Source organism: Eurytemora carolleeae, unplaced genomic scaffold (assembly GCF_000591075.1).
Source record: "Eurytemora carolleeae unplaced genomic scaffold, Eaff_2.0 scaffold2126, whole genome shotgun sequence".
NCBI classification, from domain to species: Eukaryota; Metazoa; Arthropoda; class Copepoda; order Calanoida; family Temoridae; genus Eurytemora; species Eurytemora carolleeae.
This window is the reverse complement of record NW_019398023.1, coordinates 6,489-29,181: the sequence shown is the minus strand read 5'-3', so window position 1 is coordinate 29,181 and position 22,693 is coordinate 6,489. Positions and strand designations below refer to the sequence as shown.

Here is a 22,693-nt window from a genome sequence, read left to right as displayed (position 1 = left end):
TGACCAGTATACTGCTCTGCCATTGGTGATAGTTCTGGTCATGTGATTTAAGTTTAAGATTTTCTAAATTTTACATATATATGAAACTTTCGTATAATTTTAACACAGTTTTATATCAATTTCTCGAGACAGGAACATCAGATAAAACTTTCATGGGTTGCGATCAAGAGCTATAGTGATTAGCTTTTGCCTATACCCCCTTTCATTTTTCCTTTACAGTCCCTTTAAGTGCGTTTTGAAATAGGTAAATAAGCCGTTTTAAACTTAATTATACTTCTTTCAAAACGTATGTGTATATTTCTTAACCTCTTTATCCAACTGATTACTGATTTTTAGAAAGGAACCTAATACCAGGAATACACAAGATGTAAGCCAGCCAAACTACACCTCAGCAAGCAGGAACTATTGAAAATAAAGTAGAATGCACATTTTCTTAGAAATTATAATGAAAAATTATATATACGTTTTGAATTGATTTTTTATTGCATTTTATAAATTCCCATTTAAAAAAAACATAGTTTTTGTCTCTTCTCTCATTAATTATCTTTGAGGCAACTAGCACCACTTCCTATGAAAAAATGATGATTATCACAAGTGGGAAACTTGAAATGAATATCCTTTATCTTGAGGACTTGATTTCGTTATCCAATGTGGGCACCTTTAATCTTGATTCTTAATCCCTTTAGTTTAATTCTCCTGCCGGGTATGACCACTAGGGGATATCAGAGATAAATCAAATAAGTCTGTTGGTCTGTATAAGATGGAGATCAAAGCATGATCACGAGATTCAAAACTCAAGAGTTCTGACTTCTGTGTCCGAATTTAATGAATTTAAGCCACGTCTCAAATCCTTCAAAAACCGGTTTCAATTGAGCGCTGGCTTAATTTTTGAAAAATTGAATATAATTTTTAGTGAAACTAACCATATATGAGCCACGGCTTAAATTTAAGCCGCGGCTCAAATTCTTTTAATTCATCCTCTGATCCTGTTATTATCATTATTATTATTACTATTAGCATTTAACTTTTACAAATGAGCGTTAAACAGATATCTGACACCCAGTCTTAGCCTTCGCTCTATGGGGGAGATCGATCTTCCCACACAGGGGTAAACTGTAATTTCATATTCAGTATTAAATTTGTTGTCATTTATATCTTAATTCCCTTTATAATTCAAAGCTTCGAGTTAATGGCTAGCGAGATATACAGGGTGTCCCAATAATCATGGGAGTTAAAAGACGACTTGGAAATTGTCTTTGATTTTGAATAGTGGATAAATGACATAAAGTCTATTAATTAAAAGGTTGTTTGTCTTATGTCATGGGATAGGAGAGGGTATTGACTCGATCACTTGCCTCCCCCCCCCCCCTGCCCCAAGAATTCATTATAGAAGCCCCGAAAAAAGAAAGCCAGTCGTCTAGTTCAAATGGATACAGGGTTCGGAAAAAAGCAAGATCTTTTTAAAATAGTTCTTTCTTGTGAAGTGGCTAATTACAAGGGCATCTTTTTTATAAAAATTAGCTGATATTTATGATTGAAAGATGTATAAAAGATCTACTAGCAAGAAGAAAATGAAGAACAAGAAATATAGAAATCTCAAAATATTTTCATCTGATATCATATAAGTATTTAAAAATATTGTAAAATTTAATTAAATTAAATTATTAAGGTTAATAAAGGTGTACGTCTTATAAGTTTTCCGAAATGGGGTCTCCTTCTTTATATCTTTAAAATTGACTGACTTAATAAACATTTGAACAATATTGGTGTTATTTGATAAATTGGAGTCTGGACAAATTTCTTAATATCTCCGTCAATTCTGAAGGAACAAAGACGATAAAGAAGTCGTTACTTAGTTCCATGTTTATTGGGACACCCTGTAGTTGAACTAGTTAGACCCAGTTTCCAATTGTCAAGCAGAAAAAGTTGAACAGGCTCCACCTAGTTTTTATTCAAAATTTCTCAACTTGGGGGGGGGGGGAGAAAATTTAGAACTTAATATTAAAAAACTTTTAACTTCCAGAGAAATTGACATGACAAAGGTGGATGTATCTGCTCTTGACTTTGCAGGCTCTGGTATGAATTACGAAACATATTCAGTAAAAGATAGATCGACATTTTTTATTTTTAGATCAGTCCCACGATTTTAGGAGTTATCAGGGATACAGAACATTACAGGTAGACAGACACAATTTAGGTTAAACTAATAGGATTTATTTAGACCCCAAAATCTAGGATTGGAGGAACAAAATATTTCAATTGTCTTGACATGAAAGTTCCACAAGAAAACTAAACAAGTTGTGTACTCCTCAATGTTATGTCTTTATTACAAAAGTTCTCAGGAACATTGTACACAGTATATAAGCTCGCGCTGGTCAAATTGGAAGATTAATGGATATCTGTTAACCCATTAGTAAATTTTAAACTGATAATAATCTGTTGGATATTTTAACCCTAAGAAATTTACAGAAAAGTACAAGTTTTAGGTAAAATACGTTTTTCCACTTCAATCTTTTTTTTTCTCTGTCATTAAAACTTTTTTAGATTTTCATTGTATTTTAACGTTTTTAAATTTTGTAGATTATTTTTAGTACCGACGATATTAGTGAAAATTTAACAAAAACATAATTTTTTATGTTAAATTCACTTTAAATAAATGATCTATATTTATCTTTTATTTTGAATTTTTATTACCCTTGTTTGTGATAACAGAAATAAATCAAGTAATACAAACTATTAAAGGCAATTTAATGGAGAGACACATTCTAGGAATTTTTAAGAACAAAATTTTCTCTGGACCTGCTTGGCCCTCTTACTTGTTCTAGCTGCAAACCTGGTTCTTTTCCACGTTTTTTCCTCTTGAAGACAGTAAAAAAACACGAGGTCAAATTGCAGCCTTAAAGGGACACCAAAGTGTAAATTACAAGTGACCATGCCTGCATTATAAGGTTGCATGTCTGATTCACAATAGTACCTTGAACACTTTTCAAGATCTACTGTTGTTTTCTTAATTAGTCATGCCTCTCTTTTAAATGGAGGTTTAGTTAAATCTGCGATAATGGTCCCATCAAAAAAATTTATTGAATTGCCTTTCCCAAAGGTTTTCTTCCGATAATTCTTCCCTTTTTCAATTGTTCCTTAAGATAAGATAAGATAAAGTTTATTGCTAAAATAAATGTATCTGTTTACAGATAGAGTTTACAATCACAAAATTGATGATTATATTAACAGTACAAGTATAAAGCAATTAGGCGGAAAATAGCTCTTGGCTGTTTTGATTATTTTTTCCACCTAATGTTAGTAATAATAACAAAATATTTCAATTGTTTTTAGGTTTTGCCCCGAAGTCCAGTTCCAGTGCGACTCTATCTCAGGTTTTAATTATTAAATTTGTTTACATTTTTTTCCATCAAAAACCAAAAGTTAATAAATTCGGGGGGGAAAATCTTGTTTTTCATAATTTTTTTGTTTTTAAACAAAAGGGGGAAAATGTTTTATTTTACATAATGTAAATTTGCAATTTGTTTGTTAAGTGGATCAAGAATTGGTCAGGCCAGCATCTGTGACATCAAGTAGGAACATTTAAATAAATTAAGTTTCTTATTTTATTTTTATTCAATTATTTTAGAGATATTGCTAAGAGAGCTAAGAGTATTTCTTCTCACAATGTGGACTGGAGCAAACTACCATAGACGTTCTATATTCTTGAAACCCTTCAAAATTCAGTTCAATCAAAGACTTCAGAAGCTTTTCAATTGTATTTTCCAAATATTGACCTAAGTTCTTAAAAGGTTGTACAATATCATTATAAGTTTTGTCTGATCTTTTCTCAAAGCTCATCAATGCTGAGTCCTTGCAATCTAATTTCTATTTGAAATCCTGAATATTGAATTAAATCTTAACTCTAAAAAAATTGATTTCCATAACTTTAGAAAATTATTTTTATTCAATTTGAGGGAAATTATCACTCTTAATATTTTCTGCTGTAGGGAAATAAAGGAACTTTGTCAGCCTACGAAAAAAGTAACCTTTTCGCTCTACAATTAAAATTTCAAAATTGAGTCGCCCTACAACAATAAAGTAACTTTATCGACCTTCTTTATACAATAAGTGGAGTAAGATTTAATAAAACTATACTTATATAATTGCAATTACAAGTAATCTTTCAAAACTTGAAATAAATGGTCAAATGTTATTTCTCTTCTTTGTTAACATCATTGTGATGTTCAATGGTTTGTGATTATTTAGTAACTCTAACATGTTTAGATTTTACCTTTATTGATAAAATATTATTTTAATGTTGCTCATAATTTGTTTGATTTTAGAAAAAATGGCTGAAAAGTCTACTAATTCCAAGCCGTTGCCAAGGTGTATTTATTGTTTAACCCCCTCAATATTCTCTTTTTATCCTCTCAAGGCATTACATGTCTTTCAGCTTCATCCCCTGCAATACCTCAATCCCCTTTGCATAGGACTCGAGAAATAATTGTTAAGGATTTTCATTATTGTATACATCTAAAACTAGACAAATGTTGAAGAATTTAATGAAAAACTTGTGATCAATTTGATTTTTAGGTCTCCCAAGGTTGCAAAGATACAGGAGGAGGTTGGCAAAGTAAGTTGATTTTCTATGATAAGTTTAATCTCCCAGGCTGCGAGTCTATTTAAATCTTTCTTCAAAGTAATTTCTTAAATTTTATCCTCATGGTTTTAATTGTGAATCAACATTTTTTAATAAAGTGCCAAAGATATGCTTTTAGTATTTTAAGGGATATTTTTACAGTAGCACTTAACATTTATTTGATACAATAGTTTCTTTAAAAAGACAGGTCGTCTTCTTGTCTTGTTATAAATTCTTAACAAACTAATCAAACAGAGGGTTAGGTTAAAAGATTTTTACTATAAGTAATCATCATATTTAGTTTGACAAACTATAAAACCCCAGTTTATTTTCGCACATAAAAATATGTTTAGAAATCTCCGATGCGATCGCCGTTTCGTGATGTGCTGAAGCAGCGATGTGCACTGAGAATGAGGAATAGTAGGGACAAGGTAATATATTTTGTCCTGGGTGTTCTCAAATAATGAGCAAAGATCACAGGATTTGGTGCGAGGGGGTGGGGGGGGGGGTAAGCGGCACACATAAAGCATCCATCCTGCAATTGACTCACTAACAAAGAGTGGAGTACCGTATCGCTTCCTAGCCGCACCCATATGTTGTTGCACAGGGACAAATTCAAAGATTTATTGAAACATGGAAAAAACAGGAGAACAGAAGGAATATCTTAAGTTGTAGTAGTTTATTTGAGTCCACGAGATGAAGAATTGAACCAGAATAAAGCAGTCAGACTGGAACAGCCTAGAGGGAGCATGGTCCACCCTAGGGTTAGGTTTCCATTTTGTATAGATTTGGTCTTCTGATGGAACTGATACCAGAGTATTATCAGTCTAATTTATATTGTTAGATACCAATTACAGGGTTATTCATAATAGATTATTTGTTCATTATCGACAACTATTCATTTCCTTGTTGTTAACTTGATTTAATGTTAAGTTTCTTTAATACTAAAATGTAAGGAAGGTTTGACCTGAATAATCGGTCAACTTGGGTTCAAATCTAATGATACGGAGAAATTGTACGGTTGTTTATATCTATTTATAACTTTTAATTGCTTTTACTAACAAACTGTGTCTTACTCATAATTTTAGAATATTAATTTAAATCACAAAAAGTCTAAAACTAAAACTCTTGACAATACCTTCCGGCAAAATGTCTCATAGAGAAATGCACTGTTAATATTATGATTAAAAGACGTCATGGTATTTATTAAAACCTAAACAGTAAACATATTAATCATATTTTTGATTTGTAACACGAGTTAATTTTAGAATATTAATTTAAATCACAAAAAGTCTAAAACTAAAACTCTTGAAATACCTTCCGGCAAAATGTCTTATAGAGAAACGCACTGTTAATATTATGATTTAAAGACGTCATGGTATTTATTAAAACCTAAACAGTAAACATATTAATCATATTTTTGATTTGTAACACGAGTTAAATTTCTCACTCCCTGAAGCTATAGTTGTTAAAATTTTGTTAAAACTGTGATTTATTGCGATTTCCTCCTAAAATGTAATATTTTGTACATGCCTATTGCCTGCTGATATTGATCTTCTTTAAAAATGTTTTTGGAGGGAGAGAGAATTTCAATTTTTCAGAAATAACAGTTTTGCATGCGATTCGGTATATAATTATCTAAATCTATCTATCTATTCATCTTTCTTTCGTATTTGTTATTATACGGGTGCGGCTAGCCTTTCCTTCCTCATGGAGCTGAAAGCAAATTCAAAAATTAGATATTTTCTTTACAATTTAAAAACCTACTTTAGATTTTAAATATAATGTTATATATTTTTGCCCAAATCGCTTGAAAGTGTTAATTTGTGTTTTATTTTTTAGTTGTTGAACAGTTTGAGAGGGGTACAGGGAGTACAGCAAGAAATCAAGGATGTGCTTAAGGTATTGAGTAAAATTATGTTGATAGTTCTCTTGAATAAAGTCATGATTATAATTTTTTATAATAAAACATTTATAGTTCACAAAAATATTAAATACTAACAAAATGACTGTTTCTCAGTTTTGAGATACGAATTGTTTTTAAAAAAATCGCGGATTTTCAAGAATTTAAATTTTTTTACAAAATTAAAAACCTTTAAAACACTTTTTTTTATCATTAATAAACCTTCCCTGTGGTCACTTGATGTCCCACAAAAAAATGGGCCCGATCGGTTCAGCCGTTTTGACGTTTATTGGATACAAACAAACAAACAGACACACCCAGACAGACAAGCCAAATTTATATATAGATTGCTTGATGACATTTTTATGCTAAGGATGAGGCGGCAGCAGTTAGAGGGGGGAGGAGAAGAATTTTAACTCTGGGTATCTCAGACCAAGAGGCTAGTAAAGGTTTTAAATTTTGGTATCTCAGACCAAGAGGTTAATACAGGTTTTGAAATCTTGGTATCTCAGACCAAGAGACTGGTAAAGGTTTTAGATCAATCTTGGTATCTCAGATCAAGAGACTACTGAAGGTTTTTAATCTTGGTATCTTAGGCAAGAGGGTAGTAAAGGTTTTAAATCTTGGTATCATAGACCAAGAGGTTAATACCGGTTTTAAGGGGGTCAGAACCTTAGAATCTCAGATAAAGACGAAGAAGTTGAAGTTTTTAACTCTTGTTTTCTCAGACAAAGATTTAAGCAAAGTTTCTAACTCTTGGCATGCTAGATCAATAGCTATGAAGTAAAATCAGGTAAAATCACGCCAACAATACTTTTCAAACAGTATCTAGTCAGCAAAGCAGTTGACTGAGGGCTTTGATTTTTTTTCTAACATGTTTTTTGGCATTACCTTTTGAGAAAAGTCTTACAATATGGGGACACTACGTTTAACAGTTATGATTCCTTTAATTTGTATTTTTTTCTAATTGGGCTCTACAGATATTTATTATCATTTATATAATAAAGTTCTTTGATCATTTATACATATATCTTTATTGGCTTGACCAAAGGAGCCTGAATTGACGAAACCAAAATACTAAGCCAAACAATCTGAAAGTGCACAATACCTGATTGACTGTGTGTGCTTTAGGTTGACGAAGCATTGGAAGATTTAGAAACTATTGAGGTTTGCAGATTCATTAATAATAATCCTTAAAACAAATTCAGTTTGTATTCGGGTCTCGAATCATAATTCCGTTGCGCGGAATTGTGCTCAACTGTGATGAATTGTATGCAATTGTTTTCATATTGAGTGGAATTGCGCGAATTGTGCTGAAATTACAGGGCCCGCGATTACGTGCAAGTAAAGTTTACTTGCGTTGGAAACCCTATAATCTATATTATGAAAATTGATGTGAAATTTCGTGAATCCAAATTTAGTGATATTTTCGGTAAATATTAGAGTCAAATTATTAATTAATTACAGAAGGAATTTGTGATGTCCAAATACAAGGAACAAATATAAATTCAAAACTCAAAATCATTGCCTCCATTATTTTTCATGTATTCTTAAAAAGTATCTATACCTTAAACAAATCTAAAATTTTCACTAAACTTCAAATTTGAGATTGATTTTTATCAAGAGGAACATCGACCAATGAAGATGTTTTATAGGAAAGTGTATACGTGACTGTCATACAATTTAGTTTTTTTCTTCCACACAATTATATCATATTATATGTTTTTATTACAAAAACTAATTTTTAAGTAACCCTTCATGTAAAGACAGCAATGCAATCAGTGATCAAGTATTAATTGGTTATCAATGTTCATAACTTTGAAAACTGATTGTTTTCAATTGAGGTTTTTCTACAAAATTGATTTGCGCATTACTACTGCAGGAAAACATATAAAATTATCTAAATTATCAAAAAAGAACGATAATATCACATCTTGATCAAACAAAGGTTTCAAGGGTACTGCTGTGAATCTGACTTGCCATCTTTTCATGGAGTGTAGTTTTAAATCATGGCTTACTAAAGTCTTTGTGAGAAAAGTATTAATATCTTAACAAATTTGTTTAAGGCGGAGTTGATTGAGGTTGCTGGGATTTTTTCTGAAACAGATTTGGTAAAACAATTTTCCTATCTAAATTTATCTTGTGATTCTGAATAAATTTTTCCTTTTTGAGTTTTGGAGGGCGTAAAAAATTGTTTTGATTATCTCACCTCGAACATTTTTTAGTACATGAAATGGTTAGCTCATATTTTCCAGATATCTCCTCAGCGTTTTGATTGTTTGAATTTGGAAAAAACGTTTTTAAAAAATATGAGCTATAAAAAAACATTTTACGGCTTGACCAAATAAAAAACAAGACACCTTCAACATCAAACAATACAAACGCTGAAGGAATATTCAGAAAATACTATAACTGAAAACCTTGTGCCTTAAAGATAAAAAATTCGAATATATTTTGCCTTGCAAACAAAAACAAAATTGTAATAATAAAGATGTACTAATTGTGTACGCCATAATGTGTACTGCACAGGTCATTCCCGGCCACATGTACTGCATCACACCTTTTAGGGCTTGCTAAGCTACAAGTACATGTTAAGAATCTATAAATTTTATTAAAAGATTAATATTTAAGAAATGTTAAAATATATTACAGGCTGTGGTTTGCCCACTCTGCAAGGTGTACCCTCTCTATTAAAAGATTAAAATATAAGAAATGTTAAAATCTATTACAGGCTGTTGTTTGCACCCCCTCTATTAAAAGATTAAAATATAAGAAATGTTAAAATCTATTACAGGCTGTTGTTTGCACCCCCTCTATTAAAAGATTAAAATATAAGAAATGTTAAAATCTATTACAGGCTGTTGTTTGCACCCCCTCTATTAAAAGATTAAAATATAAGAAATGTTAAAATCTATTACAGGCTGTTGTTTGCACCCCCTCTATTAAAAGATTAAAATATAAGAAATGTTAAAATCTATTACAGGCTGTTGTTTGCACCCCCTCTATTAAAAGATTAAAANAGTCACTCTATTAAAAGATTAATATATAAGAAATGTTAAAATCTATTACAGGCTGTGGTTTGCCCACTGTGCAAGGTGTACCCCCTCTATGAAACTACACAGGACAAAAATCCATCTTTTATGTTTTGGGTCTTTGATCTTTAGGCGAAGTCTACATGAATATTTGAACTTATTTCCTTTTCCATTCTTTACAGAACATTCCAATACTGAAAAAGTGCTTTAAAGAAGGATGGCTTGGAAGTAGTTTGAAGAAAATGGGAAAAATGGAAATTGGAAGAAGGAGTAAAACAATTTAACTGTCCGCGAATTGGGATGGAATCCTGTTTTAATTATGTATTGAACAGATGGATGGGTTGAACAGGGGAATCATGTTGATCCTCTACTAGTGTGCAAGGGTAGCTGTGGACACGTCACTAGTTTACATGGAGGGCTTACTGAAGCAGAGACCCAATTAGAAACAGCTGTGGACACTCATTCTCAGGTAGAAACAGAAGTAGACACTCATTCTCAGGTAGAAACAGGTGTAGACATTCATCTCATATAGAAATAGCTGTAACAACTGTAGACACTCATTCTCAGGTAGAAACAGAAGTAGACACTCATTCTCAGGTAGAAACAGGTGTAGACATTCATCTCATATAGAAATAGCTGTAACAACTGTAGACATTTATTCTCAGGAAGAAACAGCAGTATACGCTTATGCTCAGGTGGAAACAGCAGTAGACACCATTCTCAGGTAGAAACAGAGGTAGACACTCATTCTTTGGTAAAAACATCAGTAGACACGCATTTTCAGGTAGAAACAGCCTTAGAAACACATTCTCTGGTAGAAACAGCAGTAGACACACATTCTCAGGTAGAAACAGTTGAAGGCACTAATTTTCAGTTAGAAACAGACTCATTTTCAGGTAGAAACAGCTAAAGACACTGACTGTCAATTCTGGTATCAATTAATTTATCACATATTAATATTTACCAATTAACTTAAATATCTACTAATAAAATTGATATACTTATTTATGAATCTATCATTATCTCTACCCATCTATCTATCTATCTATAATGATGATAAATTGATAACCTATCTGGCAATTTTCTTTTGATAATTTTGGTTCTTTTTTTAATTAATTTAATGGTTTAGAGTTGTTCTGGAGATCTGATGTGGGGCCGAGGTCTAGGATGCATCCTTGGTTTCTGTGATCACTGTGATTACTGTGCAGCAGTTGGGGGGTCTCAGTAGAGATCAACTGATCAGTTGGCGGCAATCCTTAGAGATCCGCAGATTAGTTGGCGCCAATCATCAGAGATCCGCTGATCATTTGGCGGCGATTATTATAGAGCCGCTGATCATTTAGCGACCAACATCTGTGATCCGCTGATTAGTTAGCCGTAATCATCAGAGATCTGCTGATTAGTAGGCGGCAATCATCAGAGATCTACTGAACTTGATCTCTTATTGATCTCTATTGATTTTTTCCATATCTTATTATTGATTTTTTTAAAGACTTTTCTCCGGACAAAGTTCTCCAAAACTGGATTATTGTTTACCACAGTTTGAACAGTGAACAGTGAACACTGAACATAGTTTAAGTTTTATTTTACATGTTCTGTATTACATCCAAGATGATCGCCGGTTTTTATTCCTTAAATATTAAAGCAGAATACAATTCTACGCAGAGTCCCTTCATGTTCCCTTCATATTCCCTTCATGTTCCCTTCATGTTCTCTGATTTTCTCTGAAATCCATCCTCAGCTCTTGATTGATTCTCCGTCTAGTAAACCCTCACTTCTCCTCTCATTCACCTCAATTCATATCATGGATTTAGATCTGACAATACAAGGTAGGAACATTATACATACTATTTTATATAGACTGTAGAGTTTTGCTTAAGGGTGTCCCAATAAACAGTGAACCAAGAAGTCGATAAATCACAAAGTGTTTATCAAATATCTAGAATAAAACGGGTGCAGAAAAGGTACCATTTTAACGTCGGCGTAGATAGGGTTGATCTAATCAAAAAATAAATTGGGTTTCCATTTTTTATTTCTTGGACCCTTGAACCACAAGAGACGCTTTTCTTTCCTTTTACTCAATAATCTTAAGGTTGAAAAAAACAGAGTTCTTTAAAAAAACAGTCCTTTGTTAGTTTTCTTTCCTTTTACTCAATAATCTTAAGGTTGAAAAAAAACAGAGTTCTTTAAAAAAACAGTCCTTTGTTAGTTTTGAACTTTTTATAAACGGAACAACAATTTGTTAGTTTTATTGAAATAATGTAATTTTTGACAAATTTTCCTAGGTTGTCGTTAATGAAAATTAATGAAGGATCGTCGTTAACGATCCTTAACAAAGCTGGGGTTATTGTTAACGATCGATAACAAAGACACTGTCGATAAAAACTGTCAAAAATATTAACGACCTACTTTTGACGAACTTAAGAAAAGAAAACTTCGACGTTGTTTCGACGATCATTTATAAACCAATCATTTTCAAAACGATAGTTTCCTTTTTTCTACATTGTTAACAAAACGATCAGTTCATTTTTTAGACAAGTGAAAACGTTCCATCACCATTTTCAACTGTTGTAATCATACTATAGTTTTGCTTCTAAATACCTTATCCAGAATTAAAAGTTATACACTAGGGTCCTTCAAATGCATAAAAATGATCAAATAAACTTTGCTGGGTCACCCTGTATGTCAAAATAAAAGTGTTCTACCGCTGACTGCTAGAACAGACCAGTGCAAGGAGCAAAAAATTGTTTAAGAATTGTACACTGTGCATGCAGCAATCAGATCAATTACACATTTATTCATGAAATACATTTTTTTACGTTAATAGTTTTAATTAAGCGTTTTTCTGTTTATGAATTATGTAAGATTATTTTTGATTTTTGATATAGTAGAAAATAAGAATTAGGTTTGTGAAGGGACTGTGAACGTATTGCACCCGATCACAACGGTTTTCTATGATAATAAGAGGAATATTTAGGGATCACTTTGAACAAGGGTCCCATTAAACCCCGCAACTGCGAGAAAATAATTAAAATTAAAGTAAATTTTGATGTTTTCCAGATATTGTGAGTTGGATGTTAAAACTAGCTTTCCTGGGATTAGCAATCATCAATACGATTCCTAACTCTCTAATTCTCTACAACTTGGTGAGAAGGGTTTCTTTACATTAATAATATGATGTTCTAATAGTAACAAATCCTTTGTCAGAGCTGAGTTACTTTGAATACCCTCCCGTCCTTCTATATTGAATACCATCAAATATGTTGCCCCCTCCAAAAAGATTCCGCCAACATAATATTTTTAAATTGAAATTAATGATGCGAATGATTCTTTTGAATCGAATTGCAATATCAAAAAAAGGAATTTGGTTGGAACAAAATTGAAACAATTTGGTTTAATGCATTTCAGAGATTTTTTTATTTGAAAATTGTTCGTTGCATTTTCAATGTATTAAGCAGTGAACACTTTACTTTTGGATACTAAAAGATAAATAACCAAGTGAGAGGGGTTGTTTGTATACATTTTTTACATATTGAAACAGTCATACAACATTTTTATTTTTTTTGTTTTTTCAAATTTGTTAATCATTTGCAACACAAGCACTGTAATACAAGCATTGTTTACAATTTTATTTTTTACAATAGAACTGTTTTTTTAGCCGTCCTTAAAGAGTTTTAACTAATCCCATCTCCTTAGTTCCATTTGCTATTTCACTGGGATAATCTTAGGTTCGGCGTACATCTCTCTGGACTGGGTTTAATGTAGGAGCTGGAGTTCTCAACTTCTTAAACCTAACCCTACTTAACATCAAGGTTGGATAAAGTTCTTAAACCTAATTCTACTCAAGGTCAAGGTTGGATTTACTCCTTAAACCTTGCCCTATTTAATATCAAGGTTGGATTTAGTCCTTAAACCTGATTCTACTCAACAGCAAGGTTGGATTTACTCCTTAAACCTAACCCTACTCAACATCAAGGTTGGTTTTACTCCTTAAACCTAACCCCTACTCAACATCAAGGTTGGATTTACTCCTTAAACCTAACCCCTACTCAACATCAAGGTTGGATTTACTCCTTAAACCTAACCCTACTCAACATCAAGGTTGGATTTACTCCTTAAACCTAACCCCTACTCAACATCAAGGTTGGATTTACTCCTTAAACCTAACCCCTACTCAACATCAAGGTTGGATTTACTCCTTAAACCTAACCCCTACTCAACATCAAGGTTGGATTTACTCCTTAAACCTAACCCCTACTCAACATCAAGGTTGGATTTACTCCTTAAACCTAACCCTACTCAACATCAAGGTTGGTTTTACTCCTTAAACCTAACCCCTACTCAACATCAAGGTTGGTTTTACTCCTTAAACCTAACCCTACTTTACATCAAGGTATGCTTTACTCCTGAAACCTTACCCTACTCAACATCAAGGTTGGTTTTACTCCTTAAACCTAAGCCTTCTCAACATCAAGGTTGGTTTTACTCCTTAAACCTAACCCCTACTCAACATCAAGGTTGGTTTTACTCCTTAAACCTAACCCCTACTCAACATGAAGTTTGGATTTACTCCTGAAACCTAACCCTACTCAACATCAAGTTTGGATTTACTCCTTAAACCTAACCCTACTTATAATCAAAGTCAGGTTTACTACTTAGTAATATGCAATCTGCAATCATTATGTGGATATCTAGGCCGAGTCCTTCTCAAAAACAACCGCCAAGATTTTTAAATTCATTATTTTTTATTTGCTTTAAAAAAAGAAAAAACGTATATTCACATTTTTATGATTGGGAGTTTTTATAGTTCTATTTGATTGATTTATCCTTCTTTTATTCTATACTCTTGATATTGATCAAGATGATTTGATTTGATTTGATGGTTGATAGGTTTAAGCTCTTATCAAGGCTAATTGTTATATTTAGTTTATCATCTACCCTTTGATTCTGATCAATGGAATATCCTGGTTCTCACAAGGTACACATTTCGATTGCATGATAGATTAATTTTTGACTATTTGATTTGATTTAAAAATTAACTTAGCAGTTCAGATGAAAAGATCTAATTGTCATGTTTTATCTGTCTCCTGATTAATTCTATCTAAGTTGCATTTTTCAATCAAATTTGCGAATTTATAAAAATTTTAGAAATGATTTAATTGGTGACACTACATATTCTGGAAGAATTTTTGTCCATTATATTAATTTTAATTTTAAATAAAATTAAATAATTTTGAAATCATGAACTGATAATTTTCAGACTTAAACACCGTATTCCTGTCTGGGACCTCTATCAGCGTGTACTGTCAAGGTAATGACCAAATTGGGTTTAAAAGTTGCGGCGACCAAATTCATGACATCACTTGACGTCAAAAGAGAGGTTGACATAAGGTAAAAAGAGGTTTGTTTTACGACTTTGAGACGTCTAAAATGGTCTAATTAGTAAGGGCTCTTGGACCTACAGTACGTCATTTTGTAGTTTCTTTTGACGTCCCATGGTTGCTAGGAGTTGATGTCAAGGACCATTTTTGAAATAATTTAGCAAAAGCTTGCAAACTTTAACTTTTTCGTTTAAGCTTGAAAAATATTTCTTTCAAATATAATAAATATTGAATAATGCTTCCAAATTTAACCCTCGTTATTTCTTTTAGTAGTTTACATAGTCGGAAACTTCTTCCACATTTTTGAACTCTTCATTAAATTCTTTGGAGTGTATGCAAGGTAACTCGTGTACAACCAAAAATAGCGTAAATTAAAGGGACTGTTCGCGTAATTTGAAGTTGCCCTTCCATGCAAAGATGACAATTCCAGATTCCCAAACTGGAAAACTTTTTCTGATCAATAAATGTAGAATATATTGACGTTTTTATATCTTTCAAATGTTTAGCTTCGATAATTTCAAATCTTTTCTTGCAGTAGAAATGCGCGAGTCACTTCTGTAAAGAAATCACAATTAAAAATATTCAGTTTTTAAAAATGATTAACGTTCGCAATGCTTTTAAGAGTACTGATGGCTATATTGTATGGAAGATCACTTGAATTTTGCTTACAGTCCCTTTAAATATATTTGAAGTTGTTTTTAAAAAAGTTGTATTTTTTGGTCTTTGGATGGATGTTTTAAGGATTTGAATTAATTTTGCTTATTTATGTTTAGATGGTTCATCATACGGTACCCGGAGAAGCTTGTCGGTGAGTCTTGATAAACATTTTTTATCAAAGCTGGTGTTAAAAAGAAACACTTCACTATTTTTCTCTCAAAGACTTGATTATTATCCGATCATACTAAAATTAATTTCATCATGTCTGGTCAGTTACATCCCCAAGAGATATAATTCAGAACAAGATTGACCAACTCCAATAATTCGATAACCATTTGCCATCGTAGAAGAATTGTAACATTCATTTTTATTATGAAAATATTTAAGCCTTTAATAAAAAAGGTGAGTTTTTTTACACTCTAATCTTCAATTATGTTGAAAAATTAATTGTTGGATATTTTCTGATTTTTTAAAGTTAAAAAGCAAAATAAAAAATAGTAAGCTAATTACTGATTACTTTTGTATCTAGGCATCATTTGATAAAGAAATATGTATATCTGCAACTAGAGATGGGCGAATTCGATTGTATTTCGTTTTGCTGAACGCTAGTTGTTTTAAAAAAATGAAAAAAATCGTTTGTTCACTAAAAACTAACTTTTTTATTTTCTTCCAAAAAATTGTTAGTTCAGTTAAAAAAGATCGTTTTTTTTTTCAAATCTTTGGGAAAATTTGTTTGTTCAGTAAAAATCGTTTTTAAGCTCGTTTTGAACAGTTTTCAATCGTTCGTTTGTTAATTTCCCTGACGATCCATTTCGTTCGTTCATTGTTCGTTTTTTTTTTCTAAAATGGCACCCTAATTCACGAAAAATTTCGCTCGTTCAAAAAAACGATGCCCATCGCGAACTTCAAACTGAGTGATCAAGCAAAGCTTTGTTGTTCTTTTTCGTGGCAATGTTTTATTTAGTGGAAGGTCTGGGTATTCTAAACTTCTTAATCCTGTTGCTACCCTTTCTGTACAGCTGTATTGTGACTGGTAGCTGGATAGGTAAATTAGAAAAAAAATTATATTTTTTATATCCCCCCCCCCCTGTCAGGGCCTGTCAATGAAAAATTAACTTTATATAATGGATAAAGTAAATTTTTGTCAGGGGGGTTGGGGATGTTTGTTTTATTAAATATCAAATGTGGACTGTCCAAACTTAATAGGTCTTTTTAGATTTACAGATCCCAAAATTTTATATTTTTTATATTTTCTCCCCTCAATAAAAAGTGAACTTTATATAATGGATAAAATAAATTGTTGGTCAGTGGGGTTGGGGATGTTTGTTTTATTCAATTGTGGACTGTCCAAACTTAAAAGGTCTTTTGAATTTACAGATCCCAAAATGTTGAGACGAAAAAATGTCTAAATTTCTTTTTTTTCAGGAGAAAATAAGGCAAATCCACTGCTGCAGTACCAGGTACAGTGAGACACAGAAAACTGTGGAATAGGAGGAAAACTCGAGTTATACTTTTAGAAAGTTTCCACCGGAATTCCGGGTTACGGATTATGTACGTATTCTGTAATTAAAATTATTTTACGATCTTTGGTTTTTCTCTTCTATTTCTCATCTATTGTAGAGTCCGCCCTTTCCAAATACTGAAAAGTGCCTGCAAAACGTTTCGTTTTTAATTCCCAGAGTGAATATAAATAATGATTTATTTTAATTTAGCTCTGCTGTATGACAGACCCTGCATCTATCCCAGAGTGAATATAGATAATGATTTATTTTAATTTAGTTCTGCTGTATGACGGACCCTGCATCTATCCCAGAGTGAATATAGATAATGATTTATTTTAATTTAGCTCTGCTGTATGGCGGACCCTGCATCTATCCCAGAGTGAATATAGATAATTTTTTATTTTAATTAAGCTCTGCTGTATGGCGGACCCTGCATCTATCGCCAAATCCTATCCAACTAAAAACAGGAAAATCACAAACTTCTAAATTTCAAAATTTTAAGATGCTGGTGATTGTTTAATCCAAGCATGATGATAATGTCTTCCACATTCTTTAATGTTTATGTATACAAGCTTTTTTAACATGTGGTGCTGTTAAGAATATTGACGACCATCTTGTTTTGCGTTACCAAATATGGTATTATCTTGGTAAGCTCCGCCTGTCGTCCAGCCGGCCCTTCTCTATATTTAGTAACCTAACCTAACCTGGAAAAGGCAGCTGCCTAAACGAGTTACGCGCGTTTGCGCCGTGGCTAGAACAGGCTCTCCCTCTGTCTTGTAATTCAACGGGGCATGCGCGCGTAACTGCTTTGGGCCTTTTCCCCTGGAACAGTATGCATACACTTATACATTCAAGAGGTTGGGGGATTCGATTGTGGGCTAACATGTGAACATGGATACTTATATTTGCTCTGGAGTTTTATGTCCAATAAGCCTGAGCAAAGTCATTCTTTTTTATAAATCAAATTTGTGTCAAACTCTGAAATCCAGACTGTTCCATCCTGTATTCTCCCTTCTTCTCATCTTCTTCCTTGTTCACAATCAGATCAGAGCAAACAGGTTTATCAGGTAAATACTGGTTTATCACAGAAATTACTGGTTTATCAGGTAAATACTGGTTTATCAGGTAAATTACTGGTTTATCAGGTAAATACTGGTTTATCACAGAAATTACAGGTTTATCAGGTAAATTACTGGTTTATCACAGAAATTACTGGTTTATCACAGAAATTACTGGTTTATCAGGTAAATTACAGGTTTATCAGGTAAATACTGCTTTATCAGGTAAATTACTGGTTTATCAGGTAAATTACAGGTTTATCAGGTAAATTACTGCTTTATCAGGTAAATTACAGGTCTAACATGTAATTTACTGGCTTATCAGGTAAATTACAGGTTTATAAAGTAAAATAAAGGTTTATCAGGTAAATTACAGATTTAACAGGTAAATTACAGGTTTATCAGGTAAATTACATGTTTAACAGGTAAATTACTTGTTTATCAGGGACATTACAGGTTTAACAGGTAAATTACTGGTTTATCACAGAAATGACTAGAGTTGAAAATTTATGAATGCGGTTCAATTTGAACTACAGACTACAGTATATGCCATTTAGATGAATACAAAGGTTTCCGCTCGCAGCTTAAAAAAGATAAGATAATCGGATCGAAAATAATCTGAATTTAAATTTTTTTGTAATTGTAAATGAATATTAATTGTCCTGCGAAACAGCTAGTAACAACTGATCATAAATAGGCTTAAGAACTACATTCTACAAATTCTTTTGTTGTTTTCATATGAAAAGGATTTACAGCACGTAATTTAATGTACTGATTACTGATGAAATTATTAAAATTGCTGTAAAAGTTATTTAAATCTAATTTCTAATCATTTTAGTTGGCCAAGAGACAATTGGGTCAGCAAATCTGACTGCTAGTTGTCTCAAACAATGAGATAACTTTGCATTATTTAGCTGGTCCAACTACCTTTCTTTTATTCATAATTTTCCATCCCTGTATGGTTCATTTTTGCACTCACTTATTTTATCATCAGTTCTTCAAAACCTGTTATTTCAGTGGTCTGTTCCCACGTGGTCGCTTCTCCGCTGTCGGAGGAACCTACCGAAGATCAATATTGGACCGAAACCAGCTCATTCAATCTTGCCTCTTCGAACTTCTCCTGATTCTCCTTCACGAGTTGGTGTTTCTCCTCATGTACATGTACAACATGTACAGCGGCGTCGTCAGCCTAGCTGTACATATGCTAATGGATCTATACATAGTCTGGCAGGCCTGGCAGAGCTATAACATATGTCTAACAGAGTATCCAGTTCTTTTCAGTGAAAAAAACATTGACATCTTCCCCAGCAAGATCGCCCAGTTCTATGGAAGCGTTTTGATCAGCATCGTTCACAAGCTGATCAAATTGATCGCTAGGGTCAACCCTCAGCAGATTCCTTCTTCGCAGGATCTTGAATTGAATAACGTTTAATAATCTAAAAAATGTTTATATTTGCTTTTACTGGAGCTTTAAAAAATCAGGCATGTCAGATTCATAACGCTTATCCATTATCTGATCCATAATTGACGGAAGGTTTTTTATTCAACGTCGTAAATCTGAAGGTTTTCAGTCTATTGATGATCATATAAGGTGAAATGTGTATTGTAAATAAAGCTTATTGAATGAAGGGTCACATAAAAATTGCGTGTGCTAAAAACATTAAACATTAAATAAATTCAGTATTTTAAAAAAAGATAATTTTTTAAATTCTTGATAGAATTTTACTTGTACATTAACATGTGATTTTTTTTGTAACCTTGATCAATTTAATGTAAAACTATCGGAAATAGTTTGTAATGTATTTATATTTATAAGTATTGAAATAGATAATTATTCTACTAAAAACAAGCCTTGAAACCCAGCTTTGTCTGGAAACTAGATTTTCTCTGAATAAAATCAACCTGGTCAACGAAATATTAAAGGGGTATAGTCTTAATCAGGGGTGGGTGTCCCCCCCCCCTGCATACGGAACTTGTTTAATCTTTCTTTTATTTTTGTTTTTCGTTTTGTACAGATTTTTGGAAGCTTTTGCTTTCCTATGTAATTTCAAAGTACACTTTTAACCCTGAATAGGCTGGGGAGGGGCATCGGCCGCCCCCCCCCTTTAAGTTTTTTGTTTGCCCTAATTTTTTTCAAACCTCGATCCTCAACACCAAACTATTAAAGTAAGCGGTCTTATATTATTGTCCAATGTGCCTAGTAAAATTGTACTGGGGGGTGCCGATTTGAACGCCCCCCCCCCGGCTGTACATATTTTTAGAGCCCTTAGCCTTTATTGGGTCAAAGGACTATTAGTATAAGAGACTAAATTTTTTCCGTTAGATTTCAGGTCGTCATTAAAATCTCATTTTTTGTATGTAATTTTCCCTCTACTAACGAAAAACTAGAAAGAGCTTAATTGGACATCGATGTCGCATTTCTTGTAAAGTTACCAGGTAATTTAACTTTGAATCCCTCAGTTAAAATAGGATGATTCTTGTAATCCATGTACCGAAAATATTGTGTCAAAGGATATACAAAAAGTCGTCTTTATCAAAGAAATTTTGGGCAATTTCTTTTAATCGAAAAGATATAAGTATTACTTACACGAATGTCATCTACAGGGTGTCCAACTACTTGAAAGTCGTCTTTGGTATTTGAATTTATTTGTGACATTTAGTCTTCTATCTACTTTAACATGTATGATTCTTGAAACAATTATCACATAATTCTCCTAGCCCTGGCATTTCCAAAAAGTGGTCTGCGTTATTTGTGCTTTCAATATTACCGGAGATATAAAGAGTTTGGTTCAGATTTCAATTTTGTTAAATAAAACCTAAATTGTCGAAATCTGAACGAAAGTCTTCATATCTCGGGCAATATTGAAAGCACAAAAAAGGCAGACCACATTTTGGAAATGGCAGGACAAGGGAAATTTTGTGATTATTATCTCTAGAAATTTACTTCTAAAATTAGGTTGACAAATAAACGCAGCAAATTATATAAAAAATCAAGACGACATTCAAGTCGTCCTGCATACTGTCATGTTTCGTGGGACACCCTGTATTAAGAAAGAAATCAAAGTAAGTTTAAATCAGCGTCCATGGTTGGTTTAGGCCTTACTGAAGCTATACTTAGGATTTAGGCATACATATGTGCGTGCGCGTAGCAATTTGAAATGTACATATTATATATAGTAAAATGGGAATAGATCAAATGCCTAATTTCAAAACAGTTGTCTGTCTGTTTGTTTGTATCCAATAAACGGCTAAACCGATCGGGTCCCAATTTTGTTTGGGACCTCACGACCCCTGGGAAGGTTAATGAATAATAAAAATTTCACAAATTAGCCTCCAACAAAATTAGATTTCCATTAAATTCTGAAAATCCAAAATTTTTTTTTTATAAAATCTGGTAATTAAGATTACATTTTGAAACAGATGCGGCTTATGACATTTTCCAGAGAGGGGGGAATAGTTGAAATTTTTTTTGAATCTTCTTAAAATCAAAATTGACGTACTAAGCCCTCTCTTCTTGCGCTCCTAATTTTTCCCGGGTGGGGGATCCCCCCAAATTCCCAGGGATGGGGATGTCACCCCAATTACCCCCTAAGCCGAGCTGTTTTTAAAGGCTCCGCACTCAAATTGTAATTTTTTTCTATTTAGAGATTTGTGTGTAAATATATAAGCTTTTAGTGAAAATTGCGCTTTCAGTGGTCAAAATTAGGGATGGGCAACGAAACGGAATTTTTCGAAAGTTAAAGGAAGAGTCGGTAAACGAATGGAAATAACCAGTAATTTTTTATACGTTATCTATTTTAAGAAGCCATGCTGGTAAAAAAATACGAACCGCCGGTTCGTAATTTTTGTTAAATTTGTTTAATTACGTGTTTTGGTCTTTAATTTTTTGCCAGCTATTTTTACATTAAATAATCGTTAACGGCTTGTTAACAGCCATGCAACTGTTAACATTAACGAAGGGAATATTCCATTCTTTGCTAAATAACGAACGGCTACCTGCACAGCCCTAAACGAACTGCAAATATTTATTTCTAAGACAAATTTTAAGACGTATTTCTGGTTTATTTATAAAATAGTCTCTTGAACATTTATAGAAATAAATCTGTTGGTGCAACAAAATTTCAAATTGAAAAGAAGACGATAAATATTCTGATGTTTTCTGGTTACCACTGTATACAGTTATAACCAGAAAACAATGTAATAAGAAGACGACATTATAGCAATTAATTTTTTTGATTTGTTACAAAGCAAATAGTTTTACAGGACACTTTTTAGATCGCTAATTGAGTAAAATGGGTCTGTTTACACTTCACAATTACTGTGTCTTGTGCTCATTGGGCTTTTTAAAGTTATAACTCGATTCTTAAAGTCGTCATCCTATTCCATAGTTTTCTGGTCATCACTGTTAGTATATACTTTTGTTAAAATATAATATATTACATATTGGCGTATGCTCGGATGTAATACTGCTGTATAGAGAAACGTGATAGGAATACTCAATAATCACAGAAAAAGGGGAAAACGTTGAATATTTGAATA

The 22,693-nt window shown here is 32.6% G+C and overlaps 3 protein-coding genes across 7 annotated transcripts; all 3 read left to right on the top strand.

The window, feature by feature from the left end:
* Positions 1-330: 330 nt before the first annotated feature.
* Positions 331-4,329, top strand: LOC111716643 (uncharacterized; the record flags this gene model as incomplete). Of its 3 annotated transcripts, XM_023492119.1 has the most annotated exon segments (7): positions 331-399; positions 1,049-1,108; positions 2,024-2,076; positions 2,132-2,178; positions 3,334-3,374; positions 3,534-3,572; positions 3,629-4,329. In XM_023492119.1, coding segments are annotated over 7 exon segments (373 nt in total), but the record flags the coding sequence as incomplete, so codon positions are not given.
* LOC111716645 (uncharacterized) lies at positions 4,198-9,642 on the top strand. 2 transcript variants are annotated; one of them, XM_023492123.1, is made up of 9 exons: positions 4,198-4,368; positions 4,576-4,615; positions 4,975-5,052; positions 6,464-6,523; positions 6,898-6,963; positions 7,656-7,691; positions 8,591-8,635; positions 9,177-9,236; positions 9,577-9,642. In XM_023492123.1, exons 1-8 carry the CDS (start codon positions 4,298-4,300, stop codon positions 9,216-9,218), a joined length of 438 nt encoding a protein of 145 aa, XP_023347891.1. In that variant the 5' UTR covers positions 4,198-4,297; the 3' UTR covers positions 9,219-9,236; positions 9,577-9,642. The 2 variants fall into 2 exon arrangements, with proteins under 2 accessions (XP_023347891.1, XP_023347892.1); XM_023492124.1 differs by lacking the exon at positions 7,656-7,691.
* A 1,151-nt stretch (positions 9,643-10,793) lies between these two features.
* LOC111716644 (uncharacterized) lies at positions 10,794-19,965 on the top strand. Of its 2 annotated transcripts, none has more exons than XM_023492122.1 (12): positions 10,794-11,385; positions 12,617-12,702; positions 13,285-13,368; positions 14,483-14,534; positions 14,817-14,867; positions 15,211-15,277; positions 15,711-15,745; positions 16,559-16,639; positions 17,020-17,054; positions 17,508-17,563; positions 18,086-18,163; positions 19,172-19,965. In XM_023492122.1, exons 1-12 carry the CDS (start codon positions 11,253-11,255, stop codon positions 19,584-19,586), a joined length of 1,173 nt encoding a protein of 390 aa, XP_023347890.1. In that variant the 5' UTR covers positions 10,794-11,252; the 3' UTR covers positions 19,587-19,965. The 2 variants fall into 2 exon arrangements, with proteins under 2 accessions (XP_023347890.1, XP_023347889.1); XM_023492121.1 differs by having other exon boundaries at positions 15,208-15,277; positions 19,172-19,963.
* Positions 19,966-22,693: the final 2,728 nt, after the last annotated feature.